At 47.8% G+C, this 10719-nt stretch overlaps 2 protein-coding genes across 2 annotated transcripts in view; one reads left to right on the top strand and one right to left on the bottom strand.

Moving 5' to 3' along the window:
* Positions 1-370: 370 nt before the first annotated feature.
* senp3b (SUMO specific peptidase 3b) lies at positions 371-7156 on the bottom strand. The gene is made up of 11 exons (XM_047052068.1): positions 6987-7156; positions 5279-6052; positions 4722-4874; positions 3627-3738; positions 3290-3437; positions 3025-3072; positions 2696-2773; positions 2278-2415; positions 1778-1861; positions 1631-1681; positions 371-1432 (listed from the first exon to the last, which is right to left on the bottom strand). The coding sequence occupies exons 2-11, from the start codon at positions 6012-6014 to the stop codon at positions 1322-1324; spliced, it is 1659 nt and encodes a 552-aa protein (XP_046908024.1). The 5' UTR covers positions 6015-6052; positions 6987-7156; the 3' UTR covers positions 371-1321.
* Positions 7157-7329: 173 nt separating this feature from the next.
* The window catches only part of acox3 (acyl-CoA oxidase 3, pristanoyl), a 9272-nt gene continuing 5882 nt past the window's right edge, over positions 7330-10719 (top strand). The window contains exons 1-6 of the mRNA XM_047052074.1: positions 7330-7408; positions 7903-8120; positions 8386-8619; positions 8976-9050; positions 9608-9697; positions 10333-10476. Coding sequence (XP_046908030.1) covers positions 7950-8120; positions 8386-8619; positions 8976-9050; positions 9608-9697; positions 10333-10476 — 714 coding nt within the window. The 5' untranslated portion in view covers positions 7330-7408; positions 7903-7949. The remainder of the gene's footprint in view (positions 7409-7902; positions 8121-8385; positions 8620-8975; positions 9051-9607; positions 9698-10332; positions 10477-10719) is intronic.

The following is a 10719-nucleotide window of genomic DNA, read 5'->3' as shown; positions in this document are numbered from 1 at the left end:
GGTGAGTCATAGTTTAATCACTTATCAGAATAAACTTTTTGACGATATATCTTTTCATACGTACAATTCATATCTGACCGTTGTAAAAAGAAACCTACGACCTCTTATCATGAGTTCCATCTCTACACAAAATACCCTCCATCACCAAGTGAGCGTTGTTCAATTGACACTGTTGACAGTCCATGTTGGACAGTTGGCCTTTTTCATGAAAGGAAAAATCTCTGGATCCAATAGGACACATTTTACCCGAAGCTTGCATTCGCGTTGCATATTCTTTACGTTGACTGTAGAATTTAACAACCACAAGCTAGGGTAATGTTGTTTCTGTCCACATTATATTGAGAAAATAAATATTTAACTTTCCATCTCATCCTTGCCATGTAACTCGTTTATTCTTTGCAACCATAATGCGTTTTAGAAGTTATAAAACAGTATGTTCCGTCAACGCCCGTTTGAGAAAAATAATAAAACAAAATAATACAACGGAAAAAAACACATACCTATAAACAAGATCGCTTTTGTTACAAAAAAAGTATAATAATAAACTAGTTTGGAACAACACTGAAAATGTATTTCTGAGGCTGACATGGTCCGACATGGTGACTGAACTTGGTAAGGATTATCATTTATTTTTACTCAAAAATATGAAACAATAAACTGTGTCCCTCCATAAACACCTGTTATAATTTTTTTTCCAACGATAAGCATAGCAACACGTTAACTGACAAAGAGGAAAAACGAGAAAAATGAAGTGAAGCTCTTCAGTTTGGGTTGGGTTAGGGATGATAGTCAGTTGCGAGACACAAAGAGAGAGAGAAAGAGAGAGAAAGGAGATAGAGAGAGTGGTAGAGAGAGACAAGACAAGAGAGAAACCCTTCCCTCCCTCCCAAGTTCAAATACACTTTTTTTTCAATGCACGTGTCACGTGTCAACTATCAGAGTAAAAGAGTTTGAGTTGGCCTCTGTCAACCACAAGGTAATAACCATAAACATGTAAATAAAAACAGGGAAAGAGAGAGAGAAAAAGAGAGTTAAAAAGGGCAAAAAACTAAAACGGGGCAAAAAGGGAGAGGGCCCCCTCCTCCTACTTTTCTACCCTCCTTCCCTCCCACCCTCTCCCCCTCTCCCCCTCCACGTGTTCCATTCCTGGATGTCTTCAGAGGAGAAAAAGTTGTTTCTAAAAAAAGTTCCTCTTTTTCTTTTTCTCTTAGGTCGCTCGCGCGTCCATCTTACTCTCCCTCCTTCCCCCGTCCTCTCGCCCAACCGGAAAGGGGGTGGGGGGGGGGGGGGTGGGTCACGACCAGGGGTTCATGGTCAGGGGTCACAGAGAGAGCTTGCAGTGACACAGTTCCTTGTACATTTGCCTCCTGAGTTTAGGCATGTCCTGCTGGCCAAAGCTAAATGGCTGCCCCAAGGCCAGGGTCTTGCAGTACTGGAACATGTGAGACGGTTGAGAGAGAGAGAGAGAGAGAAAGAAAGTAAGAGAAGTGGGGAGGAGAGAGGACATAAGATGGATGTTAACCATATCGGGTAAAACAGGACAACACGAAAAAGTGTGCCACTTCGGAATGACTTGATAGAAGCAGTGTGTGTGCGTATGTGTGTGTGTGTGTGTGTGTGTGAGACACACCTGTAGGACGAACGCTCCACAGTCACTGTCGTTGTTCTGACGGCCCACATTCTGAAAACACACAGCAAGACATCAGACATGAGAAACACACACACACACACACACACACACAATGGTTGGGAGTCTTGTCGAGGCCCACAGACTCACCATTTTGAAATAGCCTTTCCACCCTGTGAGGAAGTCTCGCTGGTCCTTCTTAACGGCCTCGGCTTGGAGGTACTTAGAGATGTGCTGAGAGGAAGAACGTCAAAGCTGGTTTTATACACAGACATGTCTACCTGGTATTTGTACGCCACAGCAAGAGCAACATAAAACTGGTATGTGATCCAGTCTCCTCAGAGATTAAGCACCAGGCTCGCTTCAGAGAGACCCAGGCTCGCTTCAGAGAGACCCAGGCTCGCTTCAGAGAGACCCAGGCTCGCTTCAGAGAGACCCAGGCTCGCTTCAGAGAGACCCAGGCTCGCTTCAGAGAGACCCAGGCTCGCCTCAGAGAGACCCAGGCTCGCTTCAGAGAGACCCAGGCTCGCTTCAGAGAGACCCAGGCTCGCCTCAGAGAGAGCCAGGCTCGCTTCAGAGAGACCCAGGCTCGCTTCAGAGAGAGCCAGGCTCGCTTCAGAGAGACCCAGCCCCCGGTGGGTCGTCCTCACCTTCGGACAGCGGCGGTTTAGCGTCCTTTGAGAGTCGAAGTAGGTGATGGCCCTTTTGGGAATGTCCACGCTCACCAGAGACCAGTGGACCTCCAGGTGGATGGGGATCAGCAGGAGATCCTTCTGGAAGATGTCCACCTGGAAGAGATGAAGGCAGAGAGAGATGAAGGCAGAGAGAGATGGAGGCAGAGAGAGATGGAGGCAGAGAGAGATGGAGGCAGAGAGATGGAGGCAGAGAGAGATGGAGGCAGAGAGAGATGGAGGCAGAGAAAATGGAGGCAGAGAGATGGAGGCAGAGAGAGATGGAAGAGGAGCGAGATAGAAAGGGAGAGTTGGAGCAAGACAGACAAGAGGATAAATCATATATATGTGTGTGTACAGCAATGTAGCTAGCTAGGAATCATGGCGGCTTATGTACATTTTTCGTCCATCTTTTGACGCCATCGTAGCCTTTTGTCCTCAGCTTGTCGTAGAAGAAGCTGTTAAAGAAATGGACCTGGGGAAGGAAGAAAAAGACAGCTGGTCTCATATTCTGTGGTTGATACACTGGTTAGGATACATGATGGCCAGTCTGGGACGTAACTGCAGGTAGGTGTGTCTGTCAGCAGGTTCAACCCCACCCTGTATGTTGCTCTGTATAAAAGCGTCTGCTAAATGAATACGGTTCAACTGTAGACGTTTACAAAAAAATAAATATATAAAATGTTTTATCTTCATTTATAAATGTACTGTATTGATAAATATTACCTTCTCGGGTACATAATCCATTACTAGGTCCCCGAACATGTTCATGACCTGAGGATAAACACCAGACATTGGGTCAACACAGCTTTAGAAGGATGCGTGATCGTGAAAACTGAGTCACCTCCGAGACCAGTAAGCATCGTCAAAAAGCCATCTGGTCTAGGGATATTTGTCATTTTGGAATGAGTCAAGATGGAAGTCAATCTCTTTTTGAAAGGCACTGCACGAACACGTGACTTGTGACTCATGAACGTGTGCTCCGCCCCACCTGGTCATTGAGCCAGTTCTGGCCGTATAGCGTGCTGAGGTCATCCATGGTCAGGACGTGACGCTTGTAGTTCACACTGAACCCTCTGACCATGGCCGTGCCCGACGACCTCTGGTAGGACTGAATAAGGTGCTGCACCATTGTTTTCCTGTGGAGGGAGGGGGAGAGAGGACAGAGAAAGAGAGAGAAAAGAGAGAGAGAGCGCGAGAGACACAGAGTAGCTTGTCAAAAACCACATTAAACATCTTGTTCATCTTTTATTATCAGGGAAAGTCTACAGAGGCAGAATCTTTTCAAGGCGGGTGCGGGTGTGTGTGTGTGTGTGTGTGAGAGAGACCTGTGAGGCTGGGAGAAGCTCTCGTTGAAGACATCCTGCAGCTTCTCCACGATGTCATCTACATGGACGGGGATCAGACTTCCGTACTGCTGGAGCGACTCATCCAGGATCTCTGGGGGATGACATCATCACACAACCAGTCTGACATCATCACAGAACCAGTCTGATATCCTCACAGAACCAGTCTGACATCATTACACAACCAGTCTGACATCATCACACAACCAGTCTGACATCATTACACACCTAGTCTGACATCATTACACAACCAGTCTGACATCATCACAGAACCAGTCTGATATCCTCACAGAACCAGTCTGAGATCGCAGAACAAGTCTGAATTCATTACAGAACCAGTCTGACATCACAGAACCAGTCTGACATAATTACAAAACTAGTCTGACATCACAGAACCAGTCTGACATAATTACAGAACTAGTCTGACATCACAGAACCAGTCTGACATCACAGAACCAGTGTGACATCATTACAGATCTAGTCTGACATCACAGAACCAGTCTGTGATTTCAGAACTAGTCTGAATTCATTACAGAACCAGTCTGACATTACAGAACCAGTCTGTGATTTCAGAACTAGTCTGAATTCATTACAGAACCAGTCTGACATAATTACAGAACTAGTCTGACATCACAGAACCAGTGTGACATCACAGAACCAGTGTGACATCATTACAGATCTAGTCTGACATCAAAGAACCAGTCTGTGATTTCAGAACTAGTCTGAATTCATTACAGAACCAGTCTGACATCACAGAACCAGTCTGACATAATTACAGAACTAGTCTGACATCATTACAGAACTAGTGTGACATCATTACAGAACTAGTCTGACATCACAGAACCAGTCTGTGATTTCAGAACTAGTCTGAATTCATTACAGAACCAGTCTGACATCACAGAACCAGTCAGACATCATTACCGACCCAGTCTGACATCACAGAACCAGTCTGACATCACAGAACTAGTGTGACATCATTACAGAACCAGTCTGACATCACAGAACCAGTCAGACATCACAGAACCAGTCAGACATCATTACCGACCCAGTCTGACATCGTCACAACTTCCTGACTACCTGTGACACAGCTCATGTGCTCCTCCGTGAGGGTGACCTCAGCTGGCTTGTCCCTGGCGGCCGGGTGCAAGGCCTCAGCCTCCCTCCTCGCCCCTCGCTCCGCCCCACTCTCCTGGCTGCTCTGGTAGTCTGAGTAGCCATTCAACCGCTCATCTGGGACCAGGGAGGGAGGGGAGGAGGGGGTGGTAGAGAGATATGGGGTGAAGAGAGAGGGATAGAGAGAAAGATGTAGATAAAGAGAGTGAGAGAGGGATAGAAAAGAGACAGAAAGAGAAACAGTAATAAAAGGGGTTAGATATATAATGTACAACAGTGGCACCACACACCAAATATACAGAAGTGGTACTGTACACTGAACACTTAAAACCCTGTCATTGTGTAATATGTCCACACAGAGATAGAGCGAGTGAGAGAGAGAGAGAAAGAGTCAGATTGCTCTGAAGAATTATAGACGACAACACACAAGGGAGGAATTCATCAGAGGAGACTCTAGCCACCTCCTCCCTTTCACTCTCTTGCCCCTCCTTCCCCTGCCCTCCCCTCTCTCCCTACCTCACCTTGTTCCGAGCAGCTGAGCTTCTCTTCGTCCGACAGTGGGGACCTGGCTATCCTCAGCCCCCCGCTCCTCCTCTGCCGGTTGGCGTACACGCCGTACCGACGCCAGCGCCTCGCCCTGCGGTGCCCCAGGGTCCCCACCCACTGGGCCCTCTGGCGCCAGGTCTTCCAGTGATGTGTCAGCCGGGTCCCCAGGCCCCCGTGGGCCCTGAGCTTCAGCCAGCGCCTCAGCCTGAGCTGCCTGAACCCGTTGACCCTGGAACGGGGGAGGAACCTAAGCGAGTCCCCTGCTTCGTGCTCGGCCTGGTGGTCGTATGTCAGCTGCTGATGGTGGAGGTGGTGTTGTTGCGGATGGTCAGGTATTGACAAAGGTAACCTGTGTGGGACTTCATATTCTAACTCTGCGTCCTCCTCTTCATCCTCCTCATCCCATCCTTCACCTTCGAAATCAACCTCTCCCTCCTCTTCCTCCGCTTCTTCCATATCTCCTTCGTTCTCCTCTTCCTCCTCCTCCTCCCCATCCTCGTCAATCCCCTCCTGCTCCATGAACTCCCCCCCCCACACCCTCTCCTTCTGCCCCAGTTTCAGGTGCATGGGGCTGGGGACGTGGTGTGTGGAGGCTGGGTCCATGAGGTGTTCCCCAGGTAGACCCCCACCCCCGCTATCCTCCTGGCCCACGGTTAAACCGAGTTCGCCCTGCCAGCGGTTTTGTGCAAGGCTGCCTCCGCTGTCTCTCATGGTCCACGGGCACCCCACGACCTGCGCCAGCTCGTCGCCTAGGAAACGGGGCACAGCATGAGACGAGGGAGAACAGAATAATGGGTTTTCTATATTTCAATATCGGGACGCAGAAAGACCTGTCATTTGGGAATCCAGTCATAGGTTGCTGTGTGTCAATTTATATCAGAATTTAACTGTTCAGTAACAACTGCAAATGACTACAGTCTGTTACTGGTAGCTAGCATCCTCGTTCGTTGCCAAAGATGTGCAACTGCAGCGACCGTTTGCAGGCTAGCATTAGCCTGCTAGCTTTATTGCTTGTTTACTGACCCGTCTATTGACGATGCAAAAGCTAACGCTTATTAGAAACAGCCACTCCAGGTGCACCAAACGGCTGGAAACGATTGGTCGCTGTTCAGCTAGCTAGTGCTAGTGCGTTCCTATCTGTGCCATTTCGGCATGTGCATTTAGCCACTTCGGTTTAGAGGGCACAGACTATTTCCTGAATAAACAACCAGAAAGGAAAGCACCAATTACACCAAATGAACGTTACAAAGAAGCATCCCCTTTAAGTAACATGACGTTCATTCAACAGTTAGTAATTTCCTAATGTTAGCTAATGACTGTGAAACTCGGACCTTTATGTTTCATTCGCATGTGTTTCCAACCATCCATTACCCAGTGTCATCTCCAGGAAATATACTGAACCCGCTAATGTTAGTTGGCCAGCAAGCTTGGTTCGTCAAGTTGTACGTGCAATATAGCCACTAACCCTTAACCATGAACATACAAACAATTTAGCAACCTTATCTCACCTACAATACTCACAAACGAACCAAATGCATTCAAAAAAGTGAGTAATTAACAAGTATTGCAAGTAGCATTTGTTGTTCTAGACGCTAGTCGCTACGCTACAGCTAACCTATCAAAATACACCCGGTCGTCGGCCTATCGAATTAGTGTCATGGAGTAACACGATGCCATACTCACCGTTAAACTGCAGTTTTGTGGGAATGTGTTTCCAATTAAAAACCAAATATTTGCACTTCGATTATATTAATTTTATATGGGGATAGGACCAAAACAGATGCTACTTTCTGTAAAACCTCATTCAATGAAGGCAGGTGTAGCGAAGCAGATGTCAGCCGCTAACTTTGATCTCTTTCCGGTCGTCCCGTTGGAAGGAAATTATTTTTTTTTGTGGAAGAAGGCATCAGTACTAAAGCACATACGATTTGCACAGGGATGCCAACGCGTGTTGGTCAATTTTGGATGCTAAGTGAAGCCCTATATTTTATAGGGCAACGCTGGATAAAAAAAATATTTTTTGAGAACCACAACAAATCCGTCGCACAAAGCATGCGTCATTTAGCACTACGATCCAGCAGATCGCTCCGGGTCCACAACAGTGGGTGAGTGACAAGTTAAACTGTTTGCTGTTTTTATGTGTCCTTTATCAAAATTGTTAAACAGATATATTTTACATAAAAATATTAACCATGCATGCGTTTCGAACTGATTCATAAAATAAATTGAGGAAAATGGCGATGTTTTCACTAGGTTACGTCGCTGCACTAACCTATGACTTGAGGTGCTGTTATCAAACTTCCAGTTAGCCTATACACTGCAGTGTACAGTTAGTAAACACAGTTAAACTTATCTAGTGCTTCACATTGGGTGACAGTTGTATTTTCAGGACTATATAATACATTACGGCTTGATGTAATGGTTGGTTATAAGAACTGAATGAAAATTGAACTTTGATCGTTGTGATAATAGTTGTACGTGACTCAAACGTATGCTCTCCGCCCCTCTCCTTCTCTCTCTCACTTTGTGGGAGAAAGGACTTTAGCAGTAATACTTTTTCCTGAGTCAGATACCCTTGTTTCTTTTCCTTTTGTAACAGCTCGGTAAAATCGCATTTCGCGGGAAGAACCAAGTGCCTTACGCGGCATGAGTGTTCCTGGTGACTTCATGGAGGCCAAGTCGGATCAGGGAGTGAAGCCTGACCACGGCCTCGCAGACCTTCCCAGCGGGCCCCTGGACCTGTACCGGAAGAGAGCCTCTTTCAACTGGAAGGACATGGTTCTCTTCATGGAGGGAGAGGATGTAATGGCTTTCAAGGTAGGCAGCTACACAAAAACCACACACAACAAGCACACAACAAACCGACACCAACCATGTCAACACATCAATGCAGGGGCGTAGGTTTCATTATACACGGGACATATTCCTCCAACATTTTTTTGAAAAACAAATCTGTCCCGCACTTTTATAAAGAAAATTTTGATTTAATGGCCGCATCCAATAAGCTGTTTGTTGGATGCCAACGACACCTACAGTTGTAAGCATGACCTTAACCCGTGTCTGTCTCTGGCTCTCCCTGCAGCGACACGTCTACACCACGCTAGAAAACGACCCGCTGTTTGCCCGCCAGCCTGGGGAGGACGTTTCCCTGGAGACGATGCGAGAGCTGACGTTCCGCAGGGTCAAGCAACTGTTCCGGTACGACTTCCTGACCCGCGATGACATCATGCAGAACCCTTGGAAGACCGTGGTGCTCAACGACTGCCTGGGGAGCTACGATTGGTCCGTGGGCGCCAAGTACTTCCTCAACAAGGGGGTGAGCTCGCGTTGCCATGTTGGGTTAACACCACTTATAACACGTAACATAACATGGGTTAGGGTTATAAGTTAGGGTGTGTTATAAACAGATTTACTGGTGACTGTTGTCAGAAGGTCTTACATTGGGCTGACAAATAGGTCGACCATCCTTTTCTATTGTGCTTGTCAAGGCCACTCACCAAAGTGCTGGCCTTGTCTTTACTGTGCGTAATTTTCCTGGTTCTAGAACGTCCTTTGAGATAAGCTTGTGGATTGAGACTGTGAACCCAAGTTCTGTTCTAATCTTCAATATTCCAGTTCCATTCCTTTCTGTTCTATTCCATTCTATATCTGTGTGTTCTGTTGTGTTTTCAGATGTTTGGGTCCACTGTGGCTACCTCGGGATCCCAGAGACATAACTCTTTTGTTCAAAACACAGACGACATGATGGTAATATAACTTCACATGTACATGTCACACACACAGTCACACACACACACACACACACACACTTCTAGACGTATAAACACACACAGTCTTTTACGCAAACACAAAACACACACACATTCCCTTGATTTCCCGCGGTCTAGGTTTTGCAAAATCATGGAAATCGACATGGAACTCAGGGGTTATTAGTGTCCTTGCTGTTACGCTATTTCAGTTCAACGTCTCATGCAAATATGCCCTTTGGCCAATGGTCTAGTTTTATCTAACATTCCCATTTATAGCCTCTTATCCTCATCAGAAAGGTTACACTGTTTGTAACTAAAACACGTTTTTCTAGATCTGTACTTGACAGTTTGAGAAGCACATCTAGAACGTAGCGCTGGTCTGTTTCAACAAAGACAGCATGGAATGGCAGCTACGTATCTAACCCACTGGTCACCTAGTTGGCCTCCTGTGCTGCACCTGTTCATGTCTCTCTCTGTCTCTCTGTCTGTCTCTCTCCCTCTCTCTCTGTCTGTCTCTCCTTGTCTCTCTCTCTCTTTCTCTCTCTCTCTCCGTAGACATTTGGGTGTTTTGCGCTGACAGAGTTGAGCCATGGCAGCAACACCAGGGCCATGAGGACGACAGCCAAGTACGACCCCTCGACACAGGTGGGTGGAGGGGGCCCCTCTGGCCTGGTCCCCTCACACACACACACACTCTGAAGTACACACCTAACCCCTCCTCCACACACACACACACACACACACACTCTGAAGTACACACCTAACCCCTCCTCCACACACACACTGTGAAGTACACACCTAACCCCTCCTCCACACACACACACACTCTGAAGTACACACATAACCCCTCCTCCACACACACACACACACACGCACACACTCTGAAGTACACACCTAACCCCTCCTCCCCCCCCCCCCCCACACACACACACACACTCTGAAGTACACACATAACCCCTCCTCCACACACACACACACACACGCACACACTCTGAAGTACACACCTAACCCCTCCTCCCCCCCCCCCCCCCCACACACACACACACACTCTGAAGTACACTCCTAACCCCTCCTCCACACACACACACACACACACACACTCTGAAGTACACTCCTAACCCCTCCTCCTCCACACACACACACACACACTCTGAAGTACACTCCTAACCCCTCACACACACACACTGTGAAGTACACACCTGACCCTCCCCCCTCACACACACACCTCACTGAACATCGTCTTCTTCTCCCCCTCGTGTGAAACGGCGTGGTGCCTCCAGGAGTTTGTGATCCACTCCCCAGACTTTGAGGCTGCTAAGTTCTGGGTGGGAAACCTGGGGAAGACGGCCACTCACGCCTTGGTGTACGCCCAGCTGTACACCCCCGATGGGGCCTGCCACGGCCTGCACTCCTTCGTGGTCCAGGTACCGGGCGTTTGTCCTCTGCTGTCCTGCTCTACTCTTATCCTCCTCTCCTCCTCTGTTTTTTTCTCCTTTTATTATTCTCCTGTTCTCCTCCCCCCTCCTCTCCCCTCCTCTTCTCCTCCCCTCTGTTCTCCTCTCCCCTCTTCTCCTCCCCCCTGTTCTCCTCTCCCCTCTTCTCCTCCCCCCTCCTCTCCTCCCCCCTGTTCTCCTCCCCCCTCCTCTCCCCTCTTCTCCTCCCCCCTG

This window comes from Hypomesus transpacificus, unplaced genomic scaffold, assembly GCF_021917145.1.
Source record: "Hypomesus transpacificus isolate Combined female unplaced genomic scaffold, fHypTra1 scaffold_199, whole genome shotgun sequence".
NCBI classification, from domain to species: Eukaryota; Metazoa; Chordata; class Actinopteri; order Osmeriformes; family Osmeridae; genus Hypomesus; species Hypomesus transpacificus.
The sequence above is the reverse complement of the archived record's forward strand: the minus strand, read 5'-3'. Positions and strand labels throughout refer to the sequence as shown.

Coding starts and splice junctions, on each gene's coding strand:
- senp3b (XM_047052068.1), bottom strand. CDS start 6,014: ATGAGAGACAGCGGAGGCAGCCTTGCACAAAACCGCTGGCAGGGCGAA. Junction 3,438..3,626: donor AGCTTCTCCCAGCCTCACAG/GTCTCTCTCACA, acceptor CTCCCTCCACAG/GAAAACAATGGTGCAGCACC. Junction 3,073..3,289: donor AGAACTGGCTCAATGACCAG/GTGGGGCGGAGC, acceptor GTTTATCCTCAG/GTCATGAACATGTTCGGGGA.